This window comes from Saccostrea cucullata, unplaced genomic scaffold (assembly GCF_032062105.1).
Source record: "Saccostrea cucullata isolate Sc308-1 unplaced genomic scaffold, CSIRO_AGI_Scuc_v1 ctg1968, whole genome shotgun sequence".
Classification (NCBI taxonomy): domain Eukaryota; kingdom Metazoa; phylum Mollusca; class Bivalvia; order Ostreida; family Ostreidae; genus Saccostrea; species Saccostrea cuccullata.
The window spans coordinates 167,928-183,948 of record NW_026921187.1 but is presented as its reverse complement, the minus strand read 5'-3'; the positions used below and the strand labels follow the sequence as shown (position 1 = coordinate 183,948).

Genomic DNA, 16,021 nt, shown 5'->3' with positions numbered 1-16,021 from the left:
TGTCACTGTGGTAATAGCACTAGAGGTGTTAGCCACTTGAGGTTTGGGACAGATGGCCCGCTGTCCGTTTTTCTTGCTCTTTTTACTCGGAGTGCTGGTGCTGACAGAAGTGGCTGGATTCAGGTTGGGTTGCTGAGGAGGTTGCTGTGTTTGCACAGTTCCTACAAAGACAAAACAATTTTTAAAAATTTTTCATCAATAACTATGACAATTGTATTTGATTTTATATTTTTAACAATTTTTTCAATTATTTTTAAAAAGTTTATGGAAAGCAATATTTTTAACAGGACATATAGAACTATAAATTTATTATATGACCAAGAGAAATTTTGAAGAAAAAAAAATTAAATTTTTTTATCCCTCTTCAAAGATTTGAAAAAAAAAACCCATAAATCTGTAAATAATTCCTATAGTTTTTTTCTTGATGTACTTTTTTTTGGTTTGAAATAGAATATAACTAATAATTTAATATAATTTAAATAAATGTTAACAATTAAAAATCCTGTGTTTTAGACAAATTTAGTTTCAAAATTAAATCCTCGCAAAAATTCTACTTATACGGTATACATTTTTTAATTTTGTTCTGTAAGTGTTAAAATAGTTTTAATGCTAATAATTTAATGTACCAATCCTGTGTGACAGTCAAAATGGCAGCATAAAAAAGAATTAAATTAAATTTGTCTTTCTGCCATAAAAAAAAAAATATTAAATTGAATATGTATTTGTCATCATATTCTTAATATCTATAACATTTTTTTTTAATTCATAAATTGTTAAACAACAGCTCAATTATCAGCTTTACTTGAACATTTTGCATTTCATTTCTAAAAACATCTAATTATTAAATAACAAATTTTTCCAATAAACAATTCAATTACTAGACATTATAAAAATTGTGAACTCTGGAAAAATCTCATTTACAATTTCCTGATTATAACCAATAAACACTCAGGTAAGGTACATGACTATTTAGCACTGAGAGAGTGGCTGGATGGAAACAAGACTACTGATCACTACTTCTGATAAACTGATATACCAGTACAATGTACTTTAAAGTTTGTCAAAAGGGGTTAAAAAAAAGATCTCTTTTAGGCCTAGATGAAGTAGAATTAAAATATGTTTATGGGGAATGAATGCCCCACCCATGGAACGGTAAAAGAAATGTACCTTGTTTATTCAATCTTAGTTAATTGTCAAAAAATGAGGAAAGCAGGAATAGTTTCTATTTTTTCATATACTGATGTGATACCTTTATTACAGATGTTGTCAGTTGTAGCATGGTACAAAAGGAAAACTGTCAATGTGACAGCAATGTTTTCATTTCATTATATTTACATTTTCAATGTCTTTGTCCGAATGATTACCAATTGTAAATGTACTCTTTTCTATCAATGTTTTGGCGCGGTTAACAATATATATTTGTATGCAAATTTTGCAAAAGAAATTACTTAGTTCAACAACTAGTATTTTCTTAATCATCAATAATAAAATCCAAGTAATATGTACATTTTATGCATAAACGCCTTCTATGCAAATTATCACGCAAGCCAATCTATTGATCACTTCATGAAATCGAAAAATAAGACAGTTATTCCTTAAGTATGGTACTGGTATAATTCAATGATCATAAACACTCTTTTCTGTAAACTGTAGGGAATATCATATTCTTAACAATATCTATGTACCAAGTGTACAAAATTCTGCATAAGAAATGACTTGGTTCAAAAACTAGTATTTTCTTAATCATCAAAAATAAATCCAAGTAATATGCATATTTATATATGTACATTTGATCTGCAAAATCCTCTTTGAAAACTGTAGGAACAGTAGTCCAGACAAATGATGAACCCTTTTAGCAGCTGCCTATATAAACAACCACCTTTTCACCACTACAAAACAGGGTTTTTTTCCTACGATAAACCCAATTAATAAAATTCTGATGAAAATACTGAAAAGAGGAAAAGTTTTGTCCTGATTCCATTTTGCCCCTTTTGCCCTTCTTGTCAGTGGGAAAATTAAGATGGGGCAAATTCAAAGAAAACAGCATTACTGCTTAAGCACAGCTGTGTCTAGTAAATTAAAAGGGGCAAAATTGTTTGCAATTTTGAAAGGGCAAAAACATCACGGGGCAAAAGTTCTACTATACAGAACAAGTGCTTTGTGGGATGAAATTTACCTAAGACCTGCATGGTTGTTGGGTCCACAAGAATACTGGTGGGCTGACCATTGCAGTTCATTGTGAGCAGTATAGGAGCAGTGGACCCTCCCAGCTGTCCATGTAACACACTCTGTAACTGGGGATTCAATATCTTCATTGAAGCACTGTTGGGGTCAGAGGTCATCACTTGTGATGTCACAGATGTGGAACTGTCCAAACCAGTTTGAACTAGATTAGCCTGGTTCTGAGTCATTATAACTTCCTCTGCAGATGAAGTAGCACTAGCAGACGTCTTTGGCTTTCGGTTGACCGTGACCCCAGAGGTTGAGGTCACAGTGCTTGTGACGACGGATGTGGACACTAAACTGGTGGTCCCGGACGCCGTGGAACTAGTTGAAGGGGACACCTGCGGAAGGATGGAATTTGTTGTCATTAGCAATCCTTGTTGCACAGTAGCTTGCCCTTGAATATTCATATTCTGAGGAGCCACCTGCAAAAACATCTCCATTTTTACATAGACTTCTATTTATAAACAGTGAAAATTGCTTATGCCCCTAGATAGATTTTCATATTTACTTGATAACTCATATGTACCTGTATCTGTCCAGTACTTGTAACAAGCATCTGTGAACCATCAGGCTGCACAATGTTTTGTGGAACTGGTAAACGCTGAGGGATTCCTGCTCCCTGCTAAACGAAATTTAGTTATAGAATGAGAAAGTTTTTCAAACAATGAAATACCATCTTCAGTAAAATGTTCATTTTCAGCATCATATAAAACATAAGACTATTTCATAATTTTTTTGGTCTGCACATAAAAATATTTTTTGGTTCACTAAATCTTTGATATCCATAGTTTTAAATGTGTGTCATAAAACAATGCATTAGATGATTGAATAATCCCTCATTTTCTGATTGACTGAAATCCAACACTGCCAAAAATATACTTAAAATGATGCCAAAAAAAGTTAATTAAAAATAAATAATATATACATTACAATATTTTATTTTTGCACATTTACCTGGATTGCATTGGGCTGACCCCCAGGAGTAATCAGCTGATTTGCTGGAGCCTGTCCGGGTGCAAACAGGTTTGGATTGGAAACAACTGGTATGATCTGGCCATTTGGTAAGAGCAAGGCCTGTGGAAGTTGGCTTTGAGGATTTGAAAAATTTGGAACAGAATTAACAGTCAGGAGATTTCCTGTTTGGCTTGCCGGCAGGATGAGTCCCTGCGGGTTCTGGGGGTTACTGAGGCCCTGGATGGGGCCCTGCATGGGTTGCATGATATGCTGATTCAGGGCCAGTTGATTGTTCACTGGCTGTTGGACAATGTTATTTCCTCCCATTGTTACATTTGTTTGTCCTTGTTGAAAAGTTTGTTGTTGTATACCCTGCATTGCTAGATTCATTTGCTGTTGAGCTAAGTTGTTGGCTAGAACTGTCTGCTGGTCGTCCTTCTGAATCAACAGATTACCACTCACTATTTGCTTCCCCATATTTGAAAGTCCAAGAGATGCGGGATCAATTCCCATCGGGACATTTGCAATGCACGGCACACCCTGTTCATTGATGAACATGATCTGCTGCATGGCATTGGATGTCCCCGGGTTCACAATTTGATTTCCCGGCATAACATTTGTAGCCATCTGCTGTTGTCCATTCACAAACGGCATGTTCATCACACTGTTTGTTCCATTCAAGTTCTGTTGACCGGTGGCCATGATCGGTGCCACGGAATTGACCGACTGAGTGGTCGTCGTGGTAGCACCTGTCTGAATCATTGAAGCATTGGACTGAACCTGACTGGCAGGGATCTGAGAAACGTTTGTCACATTTTGAGTATTAGAGGCTACCGATGCTAAGGTGTGAAGGGCAGAGGTGACCGTGCTCTGGTCAGCGGCACTTGACCGCTGCACGGAGGAGGAGGTGGAGATTGAGTCCTCCGTCTGGGGGACACTGTTGTTACTGCTGGGGGTGATACCAGCATCCTGCATGGCCAGTTGGAGAAGTCCAGCCCCGGCCTCTGCAGCATTTTTATCAGACTGTTGTCCAGTCATTGTCTGACCAGGTAAACCTGAAATAGTACATGGGGATTTAAATTCATTTTTTAAAAAAATTTGAAACGCTAACGGCTTCAATGACCTGAATTAACATTATTTTTATCCAATCAGAGTATATCACACAAAAACATTTTAACTCAAGCCACATGCTTGCATTTTTTTAAAAATAAAAAAAAATAGAAAATCATAGACCTGATAACAAACACACATACAACAAATTATAAAAAATCAACAGGTACTATGTATACAATATTACCGGATAATATTGTATACCAGTAATTTCCATTAATTTCAACAATTAGCAATATGTATATCAGAATGCTTAAAACATTTTAACTTCAGCCATTATGAATTTTAAACATTTCAAAAATGTTTTAAATGAGTATGTTATTTAGAAATTAGAGAGAAGAGAGAGTTTGTAAAACACTTAATTCACTGTTGCAGTTTTGGAATTTTTCCAAATAAAATTACAAGGGGCTAATAAGACTTTAAAGTAAAATTTATAAGAAAGAAAATATATAAAACGTTTTTACAAAATATGAACTTGCCCTAGATATTCATTGATATACAATCTGTATACTAAATGTTTCAATATACATGTACAACGGTTGTGAAGAAAATGGTCAATGTTTTCACTGCAAATAATTGGAATTTTAAACACCTTATGCCAAAGGGCATATATATTAAAACAGGCTTTCTGTCAAAAACAGTGAGATCAAACCCAAAACAGAAATTTCTTGCCCACAATAAAATTATTTTCATCTGATAATATTGTTTTAATCTTGAAAACATTTTATGCATCTCACCCCCCCCCCCCAAAAAAAAAGAATTCAATGCAAAAGTTATATAAGAAAAATTTTTATTTCAATGTGAAACTGCAAGATAATTTTTACCTGGAATTTGATTAAAAGTAAAGTGTTAATTTGGGGTGCAAAAATGTCTTATCCCTCCTCCCCCTTTTAAACTTAAAGATAAATTCAAATAGTCTTTGAACTAGATATTCATTTCATATATCTGTATTTATTAATGATTTCCTACAATATATTGCAATATATTGCAATATTGTAAAGAATATATCGCAATATGGATTTCTGCAAATAATTATGTAACTTTTTTCCACGTGTATCCAATTTCTGGTTCGCAACGACGCTGTCAAAAATAAATCAGCGTTAATTTAATACAGTTTTCTTCTTGTAGTACAGTTATTTTTCCATGCTAGCGGTTATATTGTAGAGGGTAGAAATAAGGGTATCAGAGGACAAGCGCAAAATACTGGTAATTAGGTATAAGCCTTATTGTTTGTTTACTAATTGACAAGCTAATTACATTGGTCACGTTCCTTGCGAGAACCTATTCTAATTATACATGAGCTGCTAGTCAGTTTGGAACAGTAAATGACCGCTAATTGTTTTAATTTTTAAAAAATAATATCTGTGGATTTGAGAGTTTGTACGTAACACAGGTGTGTAATTGTACGCAACACAGGTGTGTAATCACCTGCTTCCAATGTTTTGAAGGTCATCACATTTTATAAGTAACTTGCTTAATAACTTACACACAATATCCAAAGTTAATGTCAATCACAAATTAACTGGTATTAAACTAATCACCTTTCTAGTTAATGAAAGAAAAGGATTGGAAAGATGGTGCAACATTCTTAGGAAAGAAAGGTGAAGGAAACAAACAGGGTTAGATCAAAACAAAACTGAGGCAATCACATATGCAAGGCTGTTCATTTTTCGAATACCAATAAATACAATATCAACCCCCAATCAGTCATTTATATCTTATAGAAAATATTGATAAAAAATTTTTTTGAAAAAATCTCTACCCCCCACCCCTTCCCCCCTTTTTAAAATATTAAATGAATTATAAATTGAATACTTTACACAATCTTTCCAAGAAATGAGATTATTGGGAACACCACATCGACTCTGACCTTGTGAAAATTGAGTCTGAGCCTGCATGCATGGATTACCTCCCATGGGCATCTGACTGCCACCAGCAGGGGGCACACCAAACATCATGGAATTCATAAACATCTGTTGGTTAATCAGTTGCTGCCCAGCACCACCTATCATCATGTTAGGAAAGTTTGTCATGGGATTACCCATAATACCCTGTGCAAGAACATCCTGCATACCCGCAGCACCGGTTGCCAAAGCTGCATTCTGCTGTTGCTGGGTCTCTTGCTGCTGTTGCTGCTGCTGGGCTGCAGCTGCCTGTTGCTTTTTCAGCTCTAGCTGAAGGTTGATGGTGTTCCTTTTCTTGGTCTTTTTCTTCTCCTGTTCTGCCGTGGCTTCTGAGGCGGGGACCGAGGTGCCCTGTGGTGGAACCTCCTGGGTGGCCGCATACCCTAAGAAAAAAGACCACTGAGAATCGTAATCCATTTCATCTTGCATTACATCCATCTGATATCATAGAGAATTCACCGCAACTAACGTGTTAAAGGTACAATTGGGCACTCATGGCAGATAAAAACAAACGCCTGTGAATATCAAACCAGGACATCAAAACATGTTTATCAAGTTATTGTGCTAAAGAAATTCATCTGACATTTCAGGTTCTTTATCAATAATAAAGTGACAAAAACAAGTTATTACCTATACTAGGAATAATAATTAGACATACAACACAAATGCATCTTTATAATTGCCTTTGTTGCAACATTGACTATTTTATACATGTATTCAGTTTTATTTCTAGTAGCTAGGGGACTGTTAATAAACAGTGGTATGAACATGTACAATAAAATTTTTAATGGAAGGTTTTCTTTAGCTCTAATGTTTAATATATAGATGCATGAACACATTTGCAGCATGTACTCAAATCACCATTTTTTGTTTATTTTGTGTTAATTGTTCATTTTCCTATGTTATTCATTTGAAAAGAAGAAGTTTTACCATTTTAACCATGCTACGAAGGGATTCACTGATAGTTGACCAAGCATGGTCAAACTCATTGGTGACATTTGGTGTCATTTTTTTGTTTCTAAAATCATCCGTATTTCTTTACACTCACACAGCAATATTACCAAATCCTTCAAATAATTATACTCTCAGTCTATGAATCGATCCACAGAAATCTAAAAACTGTTAAAAATTATCACCAATGCAGGCATTACGTGTGGCCAACATGAACTTTAATTATCAATCTCAAGAGAAATTAGCACATAGAAGACAATAATACATACCCATGCTGGGATATTTACAAATGATATTTAGTATTTTTTCCCAAGAGAACTTTACCCTTGTATATCTCATTTTCCCTCCAACCAAGAAACCAAAAATCAACTTATTTTTTACCCAATTATTAAATGTATATTGCAATACATGTACTGCAGAATTTTGACCCCGCTGAAAAAATGTTTACAGTTAATATTTACATTTGCTGTTGTCAATATCACAACATGTGCAAGTTGTGATAATGTTATTTTCACAATTCTTTATAGGGCTGTTTATCAATGTTTAACATCATGCAGGTGAGTTGGTTTAGAACAATAACATAAACAGAACTTCAAGAAGATGATTCATTCAATGTTCAAAAAAAAAGGGAACTATGTTTGCCTGGGTACCCTGACAGCCCTGCCCTGAACTCAACAGGTGGCCTGAAGTAGCACCCAGATCCCAAACTGACTTTCTTAAAGCTGAACATGATTCCTATTAAAAAGAATTTGTCTGCCATATTTGTTCTAGCTCTCGGTATATCTGCAGGCCTCTATAAATAGAGCCGGTCACTTAGTCACTGTTCAGAGTAATGAATTGTCACGGTGTAAATGGATATATGCTATACTGCACTTAGTAGCGACAAAAAATAACCATGTTCTTCCAATGCAGGAGAGTAAGATACCAAAGACACTTACAACAGTTGCAGAGGTCAGTGCAGTATACAAACAAACACAAAAATATTTGTAACAGTTACTGCAGTAAAATGTAAACAAAGGTAATGCAAGATAACCAGCATGAACAATAAAGCAGTCAGGTGTAACGAATGCGAAGAGTATATCCTAGAGTTGGACTATTGTAAATACGATATGGAAAATGGCATATGCCTATTTACAAGTCATGTTCAGCTTTAATTTCTCTACACTAGAAATATGTCTACAGTACAGTTAAACTCATTTAGTACGAACACGAATATTGCGAATTCATGGAAATAGCGAAGTTATCTTGGATCCCCAGTTATATAAATTTAACAAATTTCTTATACGGATATAATGAATTAGGGATATAGCGAAGTAACTTCATAGGTCCCAGTGACTTTGTTATAACCAAGTTTTACTTTATATAAAAGGTAAATGTTCTGACTTGGGTTTCCGTCAAATGTTAACAATATTTACACTGATTATGCGTGTCTGAGTTAGCTTGTGGTATTCAGATACTAACAGACTTAAATATTAAAGTTTGTATTTTGTGAACTTTTTTTTCAGTGATGAAGCTGAATAATTCTGACATACATGTATATCATTTGAGCTTGAATAATTATAAAATAAGGTATATAACTTAAACAAATTTGGTTATACATATACAAGCCAAAGAGAAAGCAGCGAATGAAATGTCGTATGTTAAAAGTAACCTTATCAGCATAAAAATGCCTAACCTTTTTAGGGGTAATTTAAATTACATCTGAATATCTTTTTCAATTACTTCTATCAAAACTTAAAAAAGAATGAAAAGGAATTAGTTTTTTTTGTTCTTTGTTTTCACATTTGAAACCAGTATGTGCATATGTGTACAAGCTTTAAGTGTTTTTATGAGAAGTGATCTACTTTATAATTCAAACATTTAATTCATCAGAAAAATTTCATTTCAGATGGAGGTGTCCAAATTGGAGCCCAAGTATCAGGATATAAATACATGAACAGGAATGTTGGTCATGTGATCACATTGCTCAAAGCGTTTGAAAGTGATACCTTATTACTTGCAAGTATATAATTTATATCATGATCATTAATATTTGAATAATCATAAACTGTAACACACAACACCTACAATTTATTTTTTAAACCTCAACAGCAAAGGACTGATCTACTGAAGGCACGTCAACGAACCTTTTTTGATGTTCCTAAGAAATTACATTGACTAGTATTGACATGAGGCACCCAGTTTATTTATGCCATGATAAATAGACGTAGCTCGAATAGTATTACATAAGAGAAACATTTACAAATGTGAAAATATAGAATTAACCGCTGGCCAATGATGATAACTATCTCTGAGAACAACACCGATTTTATCACATACAGAAAAACACACCTAAAAATCTAAATAGAGCACAATGACGAATAGAATCTCTTGGAACAATTCTGATTCTATCACATGCAGAAAAACACACCTAAAAACCTAAATAGAGCATTAGATGCCCTTCTGTTTTAAATACATAGACATTTAAAGATTTCCTTCTTTACACACAGACGACCAAAGTGTTAATTAATCCAGGCAATAAAGCCACACCCATTTGTCAATTAATCTGTCATTTATAATACAATATTTAAATCAGCTCGAGTATTTTGTTCCTTCTCTCAGAACTTACCTGCCATTTTGAGGATTTCCTGTAACCTGTCTCGTTCTGCCCTCATGTTTTCCAGCTCCATGCTAACCTTCTGTAGCTCCTCATCTAATGAATTAATTACAATTTCTGATTAAGGTCAGCTCATATCCCCCAAAGAGTAATTAATAATTCTATTTATGGTCTATACTTCAACATGTGTGCTTAAATCTGGAGAATTTTAAGAAAAGTATGTATAACCACATAGAAATTTACTCATTTGATTTTATACTGCATACACAGAAAATTTCACCCCTTTTGCCCTAATCATAGGTGGGGGAATTTAGAAAGGGGCGCACACAGTTAGTTCCTTACCCTAATCAAATAGGTGTGCGAAAGTTTAAAAAGGGGTGAAAATAACCCAGGGCTCGACATTCAACAGTGACCAAGATATTTACTTCCTAATTAAACTTGTCAGAACTGTATCTTAATTAGACCTATTCTGTCAAAAAACAATTACTTAAATTAAAAAATTAAAGGATAAAGTTGATATTGATAAATAAGACAAACACATACAAGACAAAATTTTATCTAGACTTCCTGTCCTCACAACAACATAACTGTTCGCAAGTAAATTTGTAATATCAATCAAATATATTCCAAACCCGCAAACGTGTATATGCAATAGTATGTAATAAACATCGATCCCAATCAAGTGTGAACTTACATAGCGATTGACATCGGGAAAACACTTATGCCCACTTGTCCAATCCAAGTGCCCAGCAAATTCACTTGTCCATAATTTTTTTTCAAGTCCAAAGGGCAAAAATGGCACAACCCTGTATACAGTAGTAACAGAAAAATTCTTGATCAAAAATTTAGTGCATGATAAATCTGTACACTTCCAATTTTCCCTTTCAGTTCTTTTATGTGTGCAACTTTTTCCACAATTTCCAGGTTGCTCATGTTAAATATAATAATATCAAAACTTATAATTTTCAGGAAACTGCAAATAATAGCAGATGAATTTTTTTATAAAAATAAACAAATACATTACTTTTAATCATTTGTGAGTTATGTCTGCATAATACATGTAGAACATTAAGTCAAATTCAACTTTTAACACAAAGGTGCGATTGTACAAAAAAACCAAAACAGTATTTATCCTGCTGACCTAGATATTCATCTTTTGATATATCTGTATACCAAAAAATTTCAAAAAATCCATCAGTATGTGCAACGGTTATGAAAAAATGCACGGAAAAGGCGTGAGCCTGCTAGTGGACCCCCCCGAAAAAATTTTGAAATTTAGAAGCCACCAGACAGCATTTCCTGGTTTCTGGACACATAGCAGTATGCTGCTATCAGTGTTATTTTTATGCCTTGTTTCCAAGTTTATTTTTGGTCCACATTACATGTGAAGTTTAAGGGGGTGGAATTACATAAAAATTAGTTGTTTGAGCAATGACAAAATTTAGTGCATGTTCAATACAAAACTGACCATTTCCAATTTTCCCTTTCAGTTCTTTTATGTAAGTGCAAGCTTTTTCCACAATTTCCAGAGTACTCTGAAAACAAAAATACTCATTTTATAATAATAATATTAGAACATATAATTTTCAGTGAGTTGTCAGTAAAATTAACACATGCTTAACTGCAGATGGCTTGAAATAATTTGGTTTATAAAAATAAACAAATGTGTGGCAAAAGAAATACATTATGTCCTTTTAATCATTTGTGAAGTAATTTATATCGTCAGCTGCGGGTTTTGACAATATACATGTAAAACATTAGGTCAAAATTAACTTTTAACACAAAGAGGATCTTCCTAATCTCATTACCATGGCTTTAAATTGACACTTTCATATCTGACACCTGGATTCCTATTTTTATGTTGTTTTTTTTTTGGCCGTATTTATTTAAAGTATATCCATAGTCATTAGCTTTTGTCAAAATCAGTGACGGAGGAATTTATCCTACTTTCGTTTTCGATAAGATCTATAAGACTTAATCTCTTTTGTTTCTTTATTCAAACGCTTTGTGATCTGACTAACCAATCAAAAACGTTATATTTTAACAATAATACAAAGCTAAAAAAAAATTGTGTTTATTATTTAAAAAATCCATCAGTCAGGAAATAGTCATTACTGACTCATGTCTTGTCTTTCTTCTTTTGATTTTATGATGACCAGTGGATATTTTACATACAGCAAAGGAGTAGTCATTATTTACCCTGTTCATCTTTATTTCTTAATTTTTTTTTTATTGACTAGTGGAAGTTTTGAATGCAACAAAATTAACAAAAGATCCCTGAGTCAGGGAGTAGTCATTATTTACCCTGCCATGTCTCTCTTTCTCGGATTTTGTGGTGACCAGTGGGGGCAGCTGCTCCCCAATCTGTTGAATCCAATATCGGATCTGTTCTTTCCTTTTCTTCTCGGTTGAGTTGTGGACTGTCTTGTTCCTCTTTGACACAGTGCTAGAGAGTTGAAATATTAAGATATTTAAAATACAAATTGTACTGAGAAAAAAAATGATACAACCATGGAATAAATGTGAAAAAAAGAGAATGTAATAAAATAAATCAAGGACACTATTTAGGGAATCACTTTAGTGGGAGGGATCAGGGATGGGGGTGGGGGCATAATTTTATTCTATTGAAGACTGGTTGGAACTGTTAATCCACTTTGAAGTATCAAAGGTTTTCAGTTTATTGATATTTGAGATACATGTATCAAATATGTGTTAATTTTCAAAAAGTCTTTCTCAAAATCAAAGAAAATATAGCTGGAAGTTTTAAATTTTGTTTTCAAAAAACAATAATTTTTTTTAAATATATCATTGTTATAAAGATTTATCCCCAAATTTCCCAATTTTCCCAGTTGCCAAAAAGTGGTGTGAGAGCCCTGTACATGTATCAAATCATTATGTGATTTTTTTTTATTAAACAAAAATTATGTGATTATTAAACAAATGATTTTTGCTCGTACCTTTCCTCTTCCGTTGATATAAACAGAGGAGCATGGCCATCGTCAATGTCTCCGTTCATTGTTTGTCGTGCTTCATGGCCGCTCCCTAGTCCTGCAATTCCGTAAAAATACTAATGAATTCTATATTAATTACTATTTGAACAAAGACTGGGCCACAAATCTTGGAACATAAAAAGCAAGCTATGAATAGAATGAAATATACATATTTCATAACTAGAACTGTCCAAACGGGACAAAATACCCCCCGCTGGCTTTTTCAGAAGTAAGTTTTTCCATAAGAAAGATATGTATCAAACATGAATTATGAAATTTTTTTTCCAGTGACATTGAAGTTCTCCAAATGACCTGGGGTCAAGGTCATGACACACCCTTGGGTCATGGGCAATCTTTGTGTGAAATGAGAACCTACCAAGTTAATCCATACTAAAGATATGGACCGGACACGAATTATGAAATTTTTCTTCCAATGACCTTCAACTTCCATAATTGACCTTGGATCAAGGTCATGACAAACCCTTGGGTCATGGGCAATCTTTGTGCGAAATGAGAATCACCAAGTTTACCAAAAAGAAAGATATTGACCGGACACGAAGTATGAAATTTTTCTTCAAGTGACCTTGAACTTCCCCAAATGACCTTGGGTCAAGGTCATGACACACCCTTAGGTCATGGGCAATCTTTGTGTGAAATGAAAACCTACCAAGTTTATCCATAAGAAAGATATAAACCGGACAAAAATTATGAAATTTTTCTTCCAGTGACCTTAAAGTTCCCAAAATGACCTTGGGTCAAGGTCATGACACACCCTAGGGTCAAGGGCAATCTTTGTGTGAAATGAGAACCTACCAAGTTTATCCATAAGAAAGATATGGACCGGACACGAATTATCAAATTTTTCTTCCAGTGACAAGTTCCCCAAATGACCTTGGGTCACGGTCATGACACACCCTTGGGTCAAGCGCAATGTTTGTGTGAAATGAGAATCTACCAAGTTTATCCATAAGAAAGATATGGACCGGACACGAATTATGAAATTTTTCTTCCAGTGACCCTGAAGTTCCCCAAATGACCTTGGGTCAAGGTCATGACACACCCTTCGGTCATGTGCAATCTTTGTGTGGAGTAGTAGATTCTAATGTCCTCCGTAAGAAAGATATGGACCGGACACGATTGCACAGACAGACAGACAGCTAAACAGACGGACGGACGGATAGACGGACAAGGTGATTCCTATATACCCCCCCAAACTTCGTTTGCGGGGGGTATAAAAATCAGAAAATGATCTTCAGTTGCTCAACCTGAGCTAGTAAGTTGGCCCACTGATTAACAAAAAATCTAGCTAGCTAGTTCTGGCAGGCTCGTAACATTCTACGAATATGTTCAAATTCAGTTAGGTATTACCCAGAAATAAACAGTGTAATTTACACTTACAGATATTAATGAAAGTGAATGCGAGTAGACAAGGTTTACGCATGGTTGGAAATTTTTATCCATAACATCAATGAAATTTGATTTTCAATGAACAATTTATTAGAATAGTCCTTTTTCTGTAACTAACATTTAACTTTTTTTTGTACATTAATTTACTTCAGCAGGAAATGGCGTCACTTGTATTTTACAAGAGTTTTTGTTCAGAGAAATGTGCCAGTAGTAAGTAACCAATGAAAAAGCAGTAAATATTTCAGTAAGTTTGTTCACCGAAAAAATTAGCACCTAGGGCACATGGAAATCTTTAAATACTTAAAATTATAAGATCATCCATTTATAACATATGATAGAACTATAGATAGCATTTTATTTTACCTATGAATAAAATCACTCAAAGAAAAGTCTTTTCAAAAGGAAAACAAATTAAGATAAGGAAATGATGAAAGCTTTAGCACTAACCAATCAAAAGTTATGTGCTAGCTAGGTTAAAGTCTTTTAAATGAACATGTATATCAAAATAAAATGTCATGGCCTTGAGGTCTCACAATGTGAAAATCAAATACTGTGTAATTTTTGATACCTCCTAGCTTATAAGAAGTTTGATTTTGAACTACAAATCTAATTTCCTGTATAATTTTGTTGTCTTGTATAAAGATTTTAACATATTTTACAACAAGATCAGTTTCAGGGGATGATAACATTCTGTTTATGTTAAATACTATTACTTAGCATCAGAAGTAATACATATATCAGAAATAGATTATATCTGCACTCTCCATACCACTAAAAGACATGTAACACAAGCCTTTTAATATTGAAAGGGGGGGAGTTGCAAATAAAAATTGTCTTGAATGGGGGCTTCAATGATTTTAGAAATGGCCCCATGGGTTTGGACATTTAATATTAGGATAATCCTCTTGGTACTATACAAATTCCAAAAGTATTCACTCCTCCTGCAATATTCACAATTTTTAATAAAAAATTAAAATATTGTAGATGCTGTAAAATGATAGTGCTTTAAAAGTTTGGACTAATGTGGGTTAAATGTTAAAGAATGGAATTTGATCATTTATTTTGTTAATTTGAAAGTATTTGCTGGTCCATTCCTGTTAATTGTTCTCATGAGACATAATACAAGCTCTTTCTTATCTAATTCTCATTTGTTGTGTAAGGTCAGAGGTCACAAAATGATTAATAATTTCGATTGCACATGGTGTTTAAAACCAACTACTCGGACTTATCCCTTGGCTTACGTATGTGCGTGGGTTTTTTAATCATTTAGTATACACAAGATTCAGTTAGCGTGTGAGCCTCATGTCAGCATGCAGTTTTAGTTTTTCACTCAGTGACAAAAACATTAACATCACAACATAACATGTTGTACGAAATCCCTGAAAATTATATCTTTGCCTTTCTATCAAAAATTTCATTTCACTACTTAGGCCCAACTTTATTTGAAAAAGTGACAAACATCATCTTGGTTTTCTCTTGACAACTTGAATGAAATCCAAGTCAGAAAACTGCAGGGCATGTGGATATAGTACAAATACTCAATTAAAACCTAACCCCTCATTTATATGTGAACATGAATGACGTCCATTTACATAAAGTCTATTGATAAATATTTGAAGAGTTACGTACCATTTGAAAATTGAAAGGATTGTAAAAAGAGGTTATTTGTTTACAAAAAAACATTGACATTACACACAACCCAACTCTATGCTTTTATTTCACGACATTAAACTTACCGAATTTGTCCGTCATCATAATACTAGGGCATATTGCTTCATGAAAATATATGATTCAAGAAACAATATAGTCAAGACATGGTATCATTTGAACACATTTTGACATAAAGAAGCCATTTCGATTTGGAAGCCGCCATTTTCCATAAT

General features: G+C 33.9%; 1 protein-coding gene across 1 annotated transcript; it reads right to left on the bottom strand.

The window, feature by feature from the left end:
* Positions 1-6: 6 nt before the first annotated feature.
* On the bottom strand, positions 7-16,021 carry LOC134259409 (uncharacterized; the record flags this gene model as incomplete). The annotated part of the gene is made up of 10 exons (XM_062741993.1): positions 15,875-16,021; positions 12,699-12,789; positions 12,046-12,187; positions 11,210-11,276; positions 9,754-9,837; positions 6,200-6,577; positions 3,181-4,235; positions 2,753-2,848; positions 2,177-2,648; positions 7-161 (listed from the first exon to the last, which is right to left on the bottom strand). Coding segments are annotated over exons 1-10 (2,559 nt in total), but the record flags the coding sequence as incomplete, so codon positions are not given.